At 43.1% G+C, this 16,367-nt stretch overlaps 1 protein-coding gene across 6 annotated transcripts in view; it reads right to left on the minus strand.

Moving 5' to 3' along the window:
• The window catches only part of HNRNPU (heterogeneous nuclear ribonucleoprotein U), a 31,525-nt gene extending 16,242 nt beyond the window's left edge, over positions 1-15,283 (minus strand). For 5 of the 6 annotated variants that reach the window (XM_089693280.1, XM_089693281.1, XM_089693279.1 and 2 more), the window contains exons 1-11: positions 14,565-15,283; positions 7,958-8,054; positions 7,809-7,882; positions 7,539-7,678; positions 7,355-7,454; positions 5,485-5,597; positions 4,590-4,853; positions 4,380-4,499; positions 3,391-3,513; positions 1,928-2,096; positions 830-1,099 (exon numbers count right to left, since the gene is read on the minus strand). In XM_089693280.1, coding sequence (XP_089549406.1) covers positions 830-1,099; positions 1,928-2,096; positions 3,391-3,513; positions 4,380-4,499; positions 4,590-4,853; positions 5,485-5,597; positions 7,355-7,454; positions 7,539-7,678; positions 7,809-7,882; positions 7,958-8,054; positions 14,565-15,117 — 2,023 coding nt within the window. In that variant the 5' untranslated portion in view covers positions 15,118-15,283. The remainder of the gene's footprint in view (positions 1-829; positions 1,100-1,927; positions 2,097-3,390; positions 3,514-4,379; positions 4,500-4,589; positions 4,854-5,484; positions 5,598-7,354; positions 7,455-7,538; positions 7,679-7,808; positions 7,883-7,957; positions 8,055-14,564) is intronic. The other variant, XM_089693278.1, reaches the window with a different exon arrangement.
• Between the last annotated feature and the right edge of the window lie 1,084 nt (positions 15,284-16,367).

The following is a 16,367-nucleotide window of genomic DNA, read 5'->3' on the forward strand; positions in this document are numbered from 1 at the left end:
TAAATTTTTTTTCTTCTTTTTTTTGTAAAACACACACCACACAAGACAGAAAAAAAACCAAAACAAAAAACAAAAAAACAAACAAAAAAACTTTAGTGTCACTTTTAACAGCACTAGGTTCCCGAGATCTCACGGGCTCTTGTAGAACCACCAACAGCCTCTCAGTAATACCAGACAGATCCTCAGTGGATTCACCCTCAGTCAGCTTTTAGGAGAACCAGAGACACTCATCAGTTCCAGCTTCAGGATCTAACATCACCCACCTGAGGCCTCCTGGCAGCAAGTGCCAGGGGAGGCAAGCCTGCCTTGACCCTGGCATGGTGCAGTTGACTGGAAAAGACAGTGAGCCCATGTGCTCCCAGAATATAAATACCAGCTCCCAGCATGCAATGGGCCATCCTTCCCCTGTAAATCGGCCAGAACGGTTTCTAAAACAGTAGAGGCTTTCAGAAGCCAGGAGGAGCTCAACTCAACAGCACCACAGCATCAGAAGTAGGCCTGACTAATGGATTGAAGCACTGTTAGGCAAAATTCCAAAAGATAAAAATTTACCTACTAGCTCCCGTTAGACTAGTGTAGTCTGCTCTTCTGCCCATGTGCATCCTAGCACCTATACTAGGAGGGTGCTACATTTAAATGCCTACACAAATTCTACGTACCTTTGGGAGTTAAGAGGCCGCCTATCAGTAATTTGCAATAAAAATTTAACACATTGCAAGTTTGCTTTTAATGCATCTGCTAAACAGATTCACAATGTTAAAATTAGCCTGTGCCCAGTTACCAGAAGTATAAAAAAAAACTCCACACAAAATTTTACGTTGTTACATACCTCCACCACGGAAGTTTCCACCGCGCATATTAAACCCTCCACCTCCACGACCTCTGTGCCCTCCATGTCCGTGCGGCATACCACCTCTGGATTTGTTATTTTTGTTCTTGTTTACTTTCTTAGATCCAACATTTTGCTTCTTTTCGGGAGGAAGAGCTTTCTTGCTTTCTTCTTTGTACTGCTCTACAAGTTTCTCAGCTTCTTCTTTTGGCAGTTCCGCATAACTTATATCATCAAAACACTCACTGGCTTCTGGCAGAGTAAAATTCCCTACAAAAAGAACAAAAGCTCAAAACTTGCAACACAAGATAAATCCTGAAGCTACTTAAACTTGGTTTAGAGTGGTTGTATGCCTCAGACATAAAATCTGAACAAAGCAAATCCTTCTATACTGTGTGTATCCAAAGAACCTAGTTCCTCTTATCTGCACGAGTCTTCTGTTCCTCCCCTTTAAGCAACCACCACTTAACTGCGCATGTGCATGCATACGGTTCAGTCTGGAGATAAATCGCGAGGTTTTTCTTCTTTTCTTTGGAGAATGCATGTGATCAGCACAGGGCCAGTCAGCACTGTCAAGACAGAGGTCAGGGAATTTCCATCCTCCTAGAGCAGAAATAAAACTCCTCCTACAAGCTTTAGCTAGTGCTGGGCTGAACACAGATAGAAGCCACAAGTCTGCTCTAACTGCTGATGACAAAGGTATTTAACAGTTTATATTTACTAAAATAATTGCACTTCCATGCTGTGTACTGTGGGAGACCAGAGACTAGTGGAAGCAGTCCTGGGTTTAGTAACGCTTTAAAGTAAAACCAAAGAAATGGGAGCTGCTGATCTTCCAAGAAACCAATTGTTTTTATGACCCTTTGGCAATACCACATTGTGTTCCTGATCCCAGAACATGCAGATAAAGAAAATCAAAGAACTGCTCAAAAGTAATCTGCTTACTTATTTAGCTTGCGTCTCAATATCCTGACACGAGGATGACCATGACAGCATTCGTTACATATGTACTTTGATCAGGGTCACAACCCCCATCAAACTAGGCAGGCAAACGCATGAAAACACATCTTGAATTAGTGTGGTGTAAGTTGGACTTGCCTTTCATTTTAAGTAGCGCATGCTCTGGAAGGTCTTTTCCCTCTGCTTCAGACTTTTTCTGTGTCCTTTCCTTGTACACCTCATCACTTGGGCACACTACAACAGCTTTACGTTGAAAGCCTGCAAACAGGCACATTTTCCTCCTCTGAGCAGCCACAGACACATTGGTCTATCAAGAAAGAAAAAAAACATTAAATGAACAAAGCAAAACATAGGCGTGTGCCTATTTGGTGAGGGAAGGGGACCTAGACATTTATCACATCAGATTAAGCCTGTGTAATATTCAGCTTTTCACATTTGCAAACCTAAAGCATTACAATGCAGGAAAAAAACCAAAACAAAAAACTGGACACTGTACTGAGGGCACTGGGCAGGAAGGGGTTAACATGAAAGGTGATCAAGGGGTTAACTATGTAGGGAGTGTTTTATTAGGGGAGGGTACTTCACTGTAAGCACACTGATCGGGATGGCTGTGCATAGCCATCCTGAGCAGTGTGCCCGAGTTAACAGGGAAGACTAAACAGTCTTCCTCCCCATCAGTGATTGTCGGTAATCACTTGGGTAATTACTGGCTGGGATTCGGTGACAGCCACGAATGGCGGCACAGGTAGAGCTCGTGCGCACCCCCTACCCGTAATTGCAAAAACACATGCCGCCCTGTAGCAGTGTTTGCTATAGGGCAGTTGGGAAGCGGTTAATGACCTCAACTGCTTTTCATTTAGCCTCCTTAGGAGAGATTTCTCAAAATTTAGCTTACAGTAATAGCCAATCCACTAATAAAAATATACCACTGACATGTTACAGTGGAAGTAAAGCATCAGCACTAAAAGTAGGGTGACACCCCTTAACCTGTTCCTGACCACGCTATAGCGGAAAGACAGCTACAGAGCGGTCAGCTAGTTCTGGGAGGGAGTCCATGGACGTCCTCTCAGAACAGAGTCCTCCTTAAGTACACACTGCGTGCGACTGCTGTGTCCTTCGGATGCAGCTGATCACATGGCTATGGAATGGGCCAATCACAGCCACTTTTACCATGCGACCAGCGATGTCCAATCACAGCTGATCGGGTAAATAGGAAATGTTGGTTATCGGCAGGTAAGCGGCATTTAGCAGGGGGATATCTACACTGAAAATCAGTGACCTGGTGATCAGTGTAGCCCAATCAGTGTGGCCAAAATCAGTGGAGAAAATTAGTTATTTAAAAGAAAAAAAAAACCCACACTTCAAAATTTGTTTTTTTTAGTTTAGAAAAACCCCAGGTGGTGATCAAATATCAAAAGAAAGCACTTTGTACCCAAACTAAAATTTATATTCTTTTACTGTGTTGCATGACTGCGCAATTGTCAAAGTAAGAGCGTCGAAAGCTAGTCTGGGCAGGAAGGGGGGTATAAGTGCCTGGTAGGCAAGTGGTTAAACAGCAGAGAAAAATACAAATGCAATTCAATAATTATAGCAAGACTTACTTGATCAAGAATGTAGTTTCTCTTCTTACGAGCTGCAATTTCAATGAACTTGCTAAGGCATTGTGGAGCCCTCTGAAGCAAAGCATTTAGCTTGGAAGGGTCAGTTGTCTTTTTATTACCAACCTAAACCAAGAGATTGCCATTGGGATTTCAGTTTTACTCAATATTTAAGAGCATGAAATTTAAATCTGTACAAACTGAAACACCTGAATGTTATAATCTGTTAAACTTGTTTCATGAATTTTACCTCTTTATGAAGTCACCACATATATTGCCAAGAATTCACAGAACTAAACCCACCTATAGAGCCAAGGAAGCTGCCATCTTAGCCTCTGATCTGCAGTTATGGTACTGCACTCATGGAATCAGCTATGACACCAGCCACTTGATAGCTTTACAGTTCAGCTGATAACCAATATAAGCACACTGGTAACTGAACATTCAATTAGTGGGTTTAGTTCAATCTTAAAGCAAAACACCATACTACTCCTATCCACATTTTAGGGATTCTACATTTGCATCCTTTTCCAGATGTTTCTCTCCAAGGGGCTGAGTTTTCAACTCCACGAATTGCCATCAGGGCATGACATCATACCATGCCCACAGGAGTAAGTCATTCCAGCACACCTTGAGTGCCAGGCATTGGCAGATCAGTGTTCATTAGAAGACAGAGCAGACTGGCACAAGTCTTATAGCATAAGATGTAGCGCGTCTCTTCTACAATAAAGAGCTACATGTTTTACAGCTTTAGTTCCACTGTAAGATCCTCCAAGTAGCTGAATTCATATGGCTACTTTAAGTCCTCCCCCCCACAATAAAACTATCAGCCAGTCTGTCTTCAAATACCCTGTCAACTTGTACAGTAGTGCCACAGCAAGTTGGCAATCAGCACAGAGGAAACTAAATGGGCAACATTCCAACAAAAGCTAGGAGAGAGCTTTAAATCCCTGCTCAAAAAGTTGACTCAACTCATTCTGTCAGTTTCTTACCATCATTTTTTCCATGATGTTATTTGTTCCAAGGACATTATACTTTCCAGGATTTTCTGCTGTATGCTTTGTTACCCATGATGTTTTTCCAGCTCCAGGCAAACCAATCATCATGATTACCTAAGAAAAAGACATAAGATAATTATGTAGCAAACCAATACAATGTGCCAAAACTGGTATTTAAAATTTGAACAAAGTAAAAATTCTCACTTCACAATCTTTTTTCTGTTCGGGTCCTAGAGGTCCTCTCACACGGTCTTCCAGTGCAACATTCTGAATAAATGTATATCCTTCAGGGACTGGGAAGAAAGGCTCAGCCTGCTGGCCAAAGTTGAATTCTACAGCACAGTTGTGACAAAGGACATGAGGGAAGAGATCCTTTTCGGCAAGAGCTTCTTTGTCTACTTTAAAAGCCACTCCAAGATCCTGACCATTTTTTGCATAAGACAGCTCCAACTCATCACCATCAAAATTCTGAAAAGATGGAAAAATGACCTATTACTAAGTGTATCCACACTATGCATGCTATCTGCAATTACTTCGAAATGTAATTCAGTATTGCATAGGTTGTCCTGGTATATAGGCAGTGCAGAGAAAAGTGTTATGTTCCAGTTCAGAAATCTCTATAGGAGTCTCAGGTGCACCTCTCAGGACCATTTGAAGCAACCACTTTTAGTGGATTTTTAAAAATTTTACATTATAGACAGCCAGGATTGTATTGCTAGAACAGGAAAAGCTAGAGCTGGGAACCATGATCTTGCCATAGAAAGCCTTGTACACAAGATTGAGTTCAACAGCTCCTCACAATTAAAATATATTGCCACAGGCAACCTGCTAGGTGTGCACCTGTGCCCAAACTATGGGCACCATACTAAATTTTCTTGCACTTTAAGTCCTTCGGACTATCTGCTTTTAAAACGTTTGTTCATTCCAAGATCTTCAAAGATCACAACAAAGACTAACAGGTTTTAGTTGGATTCAGTTTTTAGTTAGAACTTAGAAACTGCAGGTTGTTTCTAGTAGAAACAACTACTCTTCAAAAAGACTTCACAATTGAAATATGCCAATGCTACTGAAAACCCCCAACCTACTATCAAGAACTTACAGCCAAACAAGTGATCACATCATTCTCATCATACTTCTCGCCATAGTCTTCTGCTGCACCATTGGAATATTTGGATCCTTTCAAGGAATAACCATAAGAATGTTCCTCTTCACCTAGAAGTTAAACAAAGTTTGTTCATGTGTTTTAAAAAGGATGAAAAAAAAAAAAACCCCACACACCACAAAGTGAGATCTTGTATCACTGATGTCTGTATCGATATGCCTATAACATTGTATCCAAGTGGACAGAAATCTTAAAGTGATTATATAAAGATTAATTTTTTTTTTTGGAAAACCTTCTATACTTACCTGCAGTGTGCAGTGGTTTTGCACACAGCAGCCTGGATCCTCTTCTCAGGTCCCTCACAGGTTTTCCTGGCCCCGCACACCTGTTATGTGCCCCCACAGCAAGCAGCTTGCTATGGGGACCAACAACTGCTCCATGTGTCCATTCACACAGTGCCGCAGCTTGCCACCCCCTCTCATTGGCTGTGATTGACAGCAGCGGGAGCCAATGGCTCCTGCTTGCTGTCTCAGCCAAGATGCAAAGACCCGGGACAGCCGAGGCTGTTAACATCGCTGGATCGGGATGAGGCTCAGCTAAGTATTGAGGGAGCTGGGGGCAGCACTGCACACAGGGTTTAGTTTACCACTTTTTTTTTTTTTTTTAACACTCCCAGCGGCTGAACAGAGCTTTGGGGGATCATATGGAATGTGTAAGCATGTGAGCTTTAACTAAAATTAACCAGTTGCTTTGCTCTATATGAACAAAGCACACTTTAAACTGTAAGATCAGTTTTAAACAGTCAGCACTTTTTAACTTAATACATTAAAAAGGTTTCCCAGAAAAGTGTTTGTTAAATTTATAGCGGCACGCAGTTTTCCGATTTTGACAGGTACCCGCTTCCATCGCCAAGGCGATTGGAAGCAGAAGTTGTCCTCCCCCCTCCTGTAGTCTTCAAAGAAAAGCGACAGGTCCCAGAACACTGCGGAACCATTCACAAGGCACAACACTACTCACACATGCACAGTGGGCACCACGCTATGAAGCTGCAAACTGCCACGGTCAGGCACCCACACTCAGGATGCTGGTGGTGGGGAGCGACGGACAAAAAAAAGCTCTATCGAGTACACTGCTGGATCATGGGACAGGCAAGTAGCTGGTTTTTTTTTTTTTTTAGTCAGCAGCTACAGCTTTTGTAGCTGCTGACTTAATATTTTTTTTTTTAGCTTTGACTGGAGGGTCCACTTTAACATTGAGGGTTAATTTCACTTCATTAGAAGTGCTGGCTTTAACTTTAATATAAGCACTTAACATTTTATTGGTATATTTATCAGACCAAAAATTGTAGCAAATAAGTTCCTACTAAAGTCTATACACAATGAGAATAAAAATAGGAATGATAGTTTTTTTTTTAACAAGTCATTATCAAATTGAAAATTAAGGAGGTTGCTAAAGTTACAAAAATTCTCATAAAAGAGACAGAACACAACTTGTGATGTAATGTACATTCATTACTGAGCATTTGTTGTCCTGGTCATTCAATTTTTTTTAACAAATGCTGTACTGATTAAACAAAAAACATCCGTTCTGTACGAGTAAGAAAAACTCTGCTTGTCCCTTCAGATAATTTCACATGAACAAGATTGGCTCTCAAGAGCTGTGTACTAATGATTAGATTGTCAGGCGATCGCTTCAAAAGCGGTATTTTTCATCCAATTTTCTCATGGGTGTGTACTAGGCATTAGGGTGTGTGCACACTCTAATATTTACTTTCCAAAGAACATATAGGAAGAAACATTTGAAGGTACTTGTACTTAAAGATAAGTTAAGGAAGCCTTATCAAAATTCAGTTACAGCTCTAACCTACCCAATATAGAACTGCATGAACTTGGGGACCAACCAACACGCACTTCATGAACTTCAAGGTCTTTAGCATACAGATGCTTTACTGGAATCTTTTCTGTAACCTGTGGAATGCAGTAAAATATTACAGTCACCAGAGCCTTTAAGGAAGGCTTAAAATGCATTCTGAACATAGTCCCACTACTGACCTTCATTTCAAAGCATACTTTGCCCTTAGAGACACCATATGTAGCCCTGCCACCAGCCCACAAAAAAGCAAAACTCTCCATAGTGAGGGAAGAGGCACTTAAGCGATCCCGGGAAATTTTGAAATGTAGGTCACAGTTATCTATAGAAAAAATATGAACTTAGAAAACAAGTATGCAGGCAGTGGGTATATTTATCATTTACACTAAAAACACTTTATATGATATTCTTTAATGCGGGAACAGAATACCAAAAAAAAAAAAAGTTCTTACATGTGTCGAGAAGAACATTTGTGTCATCCACCTTTTCATCCTCCTCATCAACTGGTGGTTGGGGTGATTTGGATCTTGAAATAGAATATAAAATTAGAATCCAATCACCAGGACAGGAAACCGGTAGTAAAAACAACTATTGTACTAACCTGCTGTATTTGTTTTCTTCAATGTACTCAAAATAACCACGTCCATGATCTTCTCGTGGCCTTTTCACGCCTCTTTTCTTATCTTTCTCCTTGCCTTCTAAAGTATAAATAAAAATGTAGTATTTGTCAAAGATGATTGCCAGCGTTTGTGAATGCAACATTTAGCCATAACAGCATAACACAAGTTAGCTTAATGAAGCCAACAATTTTGCAGTTTGTAAACTTTGTTTATCACAATTGAGTATGGCAAGATTGCCATAGGCAATAACTTCACAAAACATGCACAGCAAAACATTGATAAGGATATTCATAGTGACAAAGTATCCACATTTCGGCCACTTTTCTCACAGCAGTAGCAAAGCACATCAGTATCTGCTTTCAACTATTATAGGCCTCAGAAAAAGGGGCTGTGTAGCAGTGGCACTAAATGTCAGAAACCCACTGCCTTCATATCAATATCCAGGATTATGCTGCAGTTGTAGCCTTTAAAAACAGAAAATGTTAGCTGAGAAACACATTACCGTGCAAAGCTAGAGAACATCAACTGATTGAAAATACTATAACTGATCCAAAAGGAGTGTATTTTACATTGAAAATACTTAAGAGCGGATATTTATATATAAAATTCCCCACCTTCTACACCTCCCCTCTACATGAATAGGGCCATTTTCTTCTCATTTACTTTATTTTTTAAACTGCAGGGCCCTGCCCCTCCATGCATGTCATTCGCCTGGGACAACAAAGTGCATAGCACTTCCTGAGTTTTGGGGAATATATACACATCACAAATCCCAGAAGGCTTTTATTCTGTCATCAAGGAAGGGGCAGGTCTAGCAGTGCATCATTGCGAGGCCCCACCAGCTGAACCAGGAAGGGGCAGCAAAACACTTGATGTGAGAAGATGGTGGCGCAGGTCTGAATGGTGTGTTAAAACAAGGATGTTCGCAGGACAAAGCTGGGTGAGTATCCAAACTGCAGACATTGCCTGCCAGCAAGGGGTAAAGAAAAGGGGAAAAAAAAAAAAAAAAAAGTGTAAAGGGGGTAAGCTGAAGGACCTCTAAAGCAGGGCTTAACAAAATTGCTTTGAATCTAGGAGCCAGCTAAAGTTAGGAGCCAGTTTTTTTTTTTTTTTTTTTTAACCACTTGCCTACTGGTTACTTTCACCATCTTCCTGCCCAGGCCAATTTTCAACTTTCAGTGCTGTAACACTTTAAGCCCTGGTTCACATCTGTGCAGTCGTGCGGGACACGATTTGAGAGGGCACGAGAGCCCATTCATTTAAATGGACTACCAGGCCCTGGGACAATCAGGGAAGAAGTCCCTGTACTGCTCTGAAAATCACAGCCTGCACGGTAACAGAGGTTCCCAGTATGGACAGCGTGCCAGTAGAATTAGGCGGGTCCTGCATTCTTCTGTGTGGGTGGCACGGCTACAGGTATTTGTGCAGGTCCCACAGCGGCACCACCCACACAGATGCGAACCAAGGGTAAAGGACAATTGCGTGGCCATGCAACACTGTACCTAAATTAAATTTCTTTTTTTGAGAGCTTTCTTTTAGTCGGATTTATTCACCACTGTTTTTTTTATTTGTTACTACATACACGGAGACTGAAGTGGTTTTTGTTTTTTTAATTTTCAAATAAGTAATTTTACTTCACTGATGTGCAGTGATGAGGCTTCACTGATGGGGCACTGATAAGTGGCCACACTGGCTGTCACACAGCCAGTTCCTGCTCCACGGTGAGGCTGAATGTCCCCCAGAGCAGCAGGTGTCATGGAGAGTTGCAGAGTTGCACAGGGGACATTTCCAGCAAGCTCCGCTCCTCCTCTGACCTGCCCCCCCCACTATTCTACAGCCCAACATCTCCCCTAACCCGTCCTTCACATTCCCACCGCTCCTCCCTACACCGCGGCCTCACACACCAGTGATATCTGCAGGCTGCCTGGCAATGTTGCGCATGGCTGCACTCCCCTATGCTTCACCACTGGGGCTGACAACAGCCACGGCGATCTGGTGCCTGGGATTTGTCGAGCCCTGCTCTATAGGGCTAAGAAAGCTGAATTCTAAATAAAATGAAAGTGAGGTGGGGTAAAAGGGACTAGAATGGTAGACTAGCATCTAGTGCAGCCATCTATATACCTACTATAGGCATATGGCAACAAAGCATGCAAAATTATGAATAAATCACATCCCAGGCTTTTATACAATGTTGAAGCACATTCTTGTTAGACACTGGAAGAAACAGCAAGTCCCAGTGATTTCACCAGGCAACTAGTTTCCAGGGTGGATAAAAATAATTGATTTAAAATCAATTTTCTTTTTTTTTTTATAAAAATCGGATTTTTAAATAAAATGCTTTGAGGAAAATATATTACCATCCAAAGGTTATTCCATCATGAAATAAAGATTAGTTTTTCAATTATGTAGAATAAGGCTGTATATGTTTAATTGTTTTGGTAAATAAATTCCATTAATCCATTCACAATGTCATGCTCTTCCAGAGGTTTTTGTAAGATTATTGGGCAGTTTCTCTGCCTACAAGATATTATCACAGATGCTTGGTTTACTTTTGCAGTTCTCAAAACTGAATTTGACTCAGCGGAGATCACATGCCTCTTCTTCACAGCAAAAATGTTATAACATGAACAGAGTTAAGAAAAAGACCTTAATCCTAACTTCTACAAACCTATGAATACAGAATCAACCCCTTCAGTGCTAAGTTTCAAGACGTTCAGTGAATAGAATCGAAACAATATTTTTCTGATTGTTTGGAGTGGAATAGATCTGCACAAGAAGACAGTGAAACTAAGTGTGAGGAGGAAGGGGCTGACAGTCTAAGTTTCTTAAAATATATATATATTTTGTTTAGCCAAATTGGTTAACAAACATGGATGTTTGTTTAAGCAAATAACATATGCTGTAATGTTATTGTTTCAGTTGAATAAATCTATTTAAATTGTTATTAAGGTAATGATTATTTTTCTCCTTCCTAAATACAACAGAAAAGTTGTCCAAATATGAATGATTAACCTATTATACTGGGGATAAAAAAAACTAATATGAAAAGTTGTTATTCTAAAAATCTTCATCTACTTGCATATTAAAGTTATACCAGCAAGAATTAGTCTTTATGTAGAAAACTAGGATTTAAATCAAGGTTTACCGACTAGTGATTTAAATCAAATCCACCCTGCTAGTTTCTCTTCTAATGTTAAGGGTTTTAGTTTTTCATTTTCAGGTTGGGGGAATAATGCCTAGATCTTGCATTTTCAAGCAAGGGCCACTCTAATGTGTTATGCCAAGCTGCTCATTCAATGTTAAAATCACTCAACTGTGTACTCCATTTAACTCTTAAAAGTATAACTACAGGTAATCCTGCCTCTTGGGTAGCGTAAGGAAGTGTTAAAGCCAGTTGCCATGTGTCCCATTGCAGAGATTCCACTTCACTTTCTGTACCATAGCCAAACAGAGCAAATCCCTGCAAACTAGGGAATTTTTGGTGACACCCAGGTCACCAGAACCAGTGTCTCCATTGAAATTAACCGTTACTTTCTGGGATTTTATTTTACTTTCACCCTAGATTCACATATATGCGGTGTGGTATATCACATGGGATTCACACAGGAACTGTACTCCTGTGTGGATCACATGCGATTTGAGAAATACATTTTGCATGGCTCTAATTGCACCAAAAAGGTGCAGGACCCTTTTTTGGGTACGCACTAGAATCGGATTGCATGGGTATTCACACCTATGATCCGATACTGCACATCGCACTGCGTTTTGTGGACTGCTTTCAGGGTGCTGTTAACATGCACAACCTTAGTGGTTTGCATGAACGAGGTGTGATTCTGAGGCGGAATTCGCACAGAAAACACAGCAAATTCCACACCGCATCAGTTTGAACCAGGGCTCAATGAAAATGGTAAACAGGGCAATAGTGAGGGTGAATCTCCGAGGGCAGACAGCAAAATAAACTGACAAGCATTCTAATCCCTCTGCACTTTTAACAAAACTAAGAAAAAAAACCTGTAAGGACAGATGAAACAAACATGCAAACACTAGACTACATTGACAAAGATCTAGATTCAGTGATTTTTAATATTTAGAAACTTGTTAGGCTCAGAATAAGATAAGGATTTTTCTAGTAACCACTTCCAGTCTGGACACTTTTACCCCCTTCCTATCCAGGCCAATTTTCAGCTTTCAACGCTGTCGCACTTTGAATGACAATTACGCGGTCATGCAACACTGTACCCATATGAATTTTTTTTAGAGACAGATAAAGCTTTATTTTGGTGGTATTTATTCACCACTGGGATTTTTATTTTTTTATGCTATATAAATGAAAGTCCAAAGATTTTGAAAGTGTTTTATAAAATTTTACAAAATTAGTTTATAAACAAAAATAAAAAATTTTTTTTTACTTTTTTATATTATGTTTTTTTCTATATACTGTCACCCTAGCAGTACAGTGTCACCATGGGGGGGTGATACATTTTTTTTTTCCCCCAACGGATTGCTTTTACACCCATAAAGGCTATAAAAGCAATAATTTCTCCTCTCTGGCTGCATTCTTGCAGCCATTGAGAACTACTGTGAGCTGTAATTGGTCAAAGCTTGTCACATGGTATAAGGCTGTTGTGAATAGCCTTGTACCATGTGACCTCTGATCAGTCACAGATGTCGCATGTAGTAAGCAAAGTCAGAAGTGACATCTTGCTTACTACCCTAGATTGTAAGCTCGAAAGAGCAGGGCCCTCGAACCCCTCGTGTAGTGTACTGTTACTGTCTTGTCTCATGTTATGTGCCCCCTGCTACTGTAAAGCGCTGAGCAAACCCTTTGGCGCTATATAAATACTGTATAATAATAATACTCTGCATGTGATCGCTGATTGGCCAATCAGTGATCACATGATCGGGACCTCGCACGGGACGTACGGATATCTGTTCTACTGTGCCCGGAGGACACAGCGGGCACCGAATCGCAGTGCTGTGCGCTCCCAGGGAGCACGCACAGTCCATAATGTCGGGTGCTGTTTATGAACGGCAACCCGCCCCCGGACTACCACCGTCTGGCCGTTTATATATAGCGGCTGGACAGCAAGTGGCTAACTAAGCCTATAGCCAAAATACATTGAGACCGATTCATATTCTACACTGCACGGTACTAAAAAGGTGGCCACACGTAGATTTCTGATCAATCTGGGTACAAGCGACCTCAATCAAGTGGTTCCCCATCAATTACAATACAGAAGAAATTATCGAGTACTGTCTGAGATACTTTTTTATTTGCACTAACAAAATTTTGAGGACAAGCTTTGGGGGAGTGTCCCCTTCTTCAAGGTCCAAGCAGTACTATACAAATCACAAATTTTAGCAGAATGTTAGAAGAGATGAAAAAACAAAAACAATCACCTCAAGCAATACAGAAGAAAATGTTACCAAGTGAAAATTTTTTTTAAATGCATTTCACATTGTTCGAAATTCAGATGTTTGTCGGATCTTAAAAGGGTAACAAAAAGAATCCTTCCGTTGTTGATCGACTCACTGGTACTGATCTGCTTGACTAGGAGGCGAACGGTTTGATTCTTATTAAAAGAATTTAAGCAGACATGCTGGTAGGTGACTTGGCTCCTGTCTAAATTGGCCCTAGTATGTATGAATGAGTTAGGGACCTTAGATTGTATGCCCCTTGAGGGTTAGGGACCGATGTGAATGTACAATATATATGTAGAGCGCTGTGTAAATTGACGGCGCTATATAAGTACCTGAAATAATTAGTCAACCCTGCAACTAAAATGATCACATCGATACACATTGCAGAAACTTGAGCAATTGTGAGGGGATTACCCCACAGATAGCATCCCAAAATGGAGCTGCTGCAGATCCCCGCCCTAAACTGCTAAACAATGAACAGCCAAAGACATAATGGCCTCCTCTGTCCCAAAGAAATGAAAGGGGTAGCAGGTGCGGAGCCTGCCACCCTGCTCATCACAGAAGCGGGCCGCCAAGAGGCTGCAGGCGCTTCCCCGGAAGTGACGTCACCAAATCCGTATCCCGCCGACACAATACTGCCTCGAGGTGTACGTGACCTGCGGCCCTCAGCGCGCTATACGGAAAGCGCCGGCCTCAGGAGCCGCTCTATGCACTGACCAAGTAGGAGGGCCGCTATTAGGCATTTCTGAAAACACAGTAAAGACAGCATTAGGCACCGCTATTCCTACAGGAGAGCAGCCCAGACTACCTCGGCACCGAATATACGGAAGATCCAAAGATGCCCCTCCACAGACTGTACGGAAAATATTCAGACTGTACGGAAGGCCATCCATAGGCTATAGCATGACTATAGCTATAGGCCAATAGCATGAAAATATTCATGGACCGTACGGAAGGCCATCCCCACAGACTGTACGGAAGGCCATCCATAAGCTATAGCATGACTATAGCTATAGGCCAATAGCATGAAAATATCCATGGACTGTACGGAAGGCCATCCATAGGCTATCCCCGCACAGACTGTACGGAAAGCCATCCATAGGCTATCCCCGCCCCGAAGATACCACTGCATCGTCCTAAGCCCTCACGAACACACCGCACACTTACCGCCACCTCTGCCTGCCGCTCCGGCCTCGTCAACCTTGATGGCCATGAGGGGTCGGGGCCCGCTGGGCACACTCTCGGCTTCCTGCTTGGCTTGATCTTTGGCGCGGCCGTTCTCGTTGGCGCTCTCTTCATCTTCCTCCTCCTCTTCCAAGCCCACAGGGATCCCCTCGTCCTCCTCTTCTTCCTCCTCGCCCTCCTGGAAGCCCTGATCGTCTCCATTCTCATCATCCAGGCCGGCGGCCTCCTCCTCCTCGTTGGCCTCCTCCTGCTCCGCATCGCCGCCATTCTCCCCGCCTACCTCCATCCCTTCCTCGTCCTCCTCTTCTTCCTCCTCCCCAGTGCCGGCCTCCATGTCCGCTCCTTCCGCGGCATCGGACCCTTCGTCTGCCACCGCGCTAACCACCCCTCCGCCGGCCTCCATTTCGTCGTCCAAAGCGGCCTGCAGCCTCTCCATCAAATCGGCCTTCAGCCCCTTATCGCTCAGCCGCCTCTTCTTCAGCTCCTCTTTCAGCTCCGACACCTTCAGCTTCTTCACGTTCACTGGAGAACTCATGTTGGCGGGATAGAGAAGTATTTATACGGGAAACGAGTGCGGCGACGTTGTCTGCGCTGCTCCTTCAAAATGGCGGAGCAAACAAGGACGGAGCGCGATGCCCTCTGGGGGAGGAAAGCAGAGAATGAGCTCTAGACTACCGAGATCTCCAAGGTTCTATCGACTCCGCCTTCTGCATAGGGAGGGGCTTAGAAGCCGTAGACTTTATAGGCCTCACCAATGTTCTAGCAACCCCGCCTCTTACATGGGGAAGAGCTTAGCAGCTTTAGGCCTTGCTAAGGTTCCAACCGCTCCGCCCCTAGACGGGGAGGAGTCTAGCATTAACTGCAGACCGTATAGCTCTACCAGCTCCGCCCCCTGCACGGAGAGGGACTTAGAATGAGCTGTACGCTATAGGGCTCCCTGAGATTCTACCTGCCCCGCCCTCTGCACAGGGAGGGGCTTGTCATCGCGTGCGCCCAAGAGAGACAGCGCAGCCCTCACACCCTAGTCAGCCCACGTTTCCCTTCCCTCAGACTTGTATATGAAAGGCGGACTCCCTCCCATAGAGCTGGTGTATACCTGCCCCATACATTCACTGTACGAAGGTCACAGCACCGGAGCTCGTCGTCTGTACCTTACAGAGCGTCAAAAAAATCGCCCCATAACCTCCATACGGACCGGCGCCGTTATGTGGGCGGGGCGACATTCAACCGTCACTTCAGCCGCTCCTAAAGCTACAGCGGGCTCTCCGCTGACCGCACTGCCCCGCTACCGTATTCACCTCAGCGTAGGGGCATTGGCCTCCATTCCAGTAACGTGACCGTAATTATCGTATGATAAGAGCACATTGTTCCATGTGGAGAGGACGGCGATGTTCTAATGCAGTGGGGGCCATTTGCGGCCCTTTGCCTCCTCTATCCGGCCCTTGGGCCATTATTCCCCCCACTGACTGTCAGCAACAGTGTGACATAGCTACTGCCACTGATAGCGAGGCATTAAATCCGTGTCCGTGCTGCGGAGCTACGCTTGGCTGAGACGTAGTACAGGCCGCACACAAGGAATCATGGGACCTGGAATCCCAAACACTTCCATCTCCGGCACTGTTCATTTCATTAACGGAAATATTTTCGCCATAGTTTTCATCAGCTGATTTTCAGTGACGAAATCCAAGCGAAAATCAATAGGAATTTTCAGCAATTGAGAAAAACTGAAAAAATTCCAATTTTTGTCAAGGAATGCAAATGTGAGGGAGGGACGTAGACCCACCT

Source organism: Staurois parvus, unplaced genomic scaffold (assembly GCF_062004578.1).
Source record: "Staurois parvus isolate SC_StPar_1 unplaced genomic scaffold, SC_StPar_1.0 ptg000619l, whole genome shotgun sequence".
Taxonomy (NCBI): Eukaryota; Metazoa; Chordata; class Amphibia; order Anura; family Ranidae; genus Staurois; species Staurois parvus.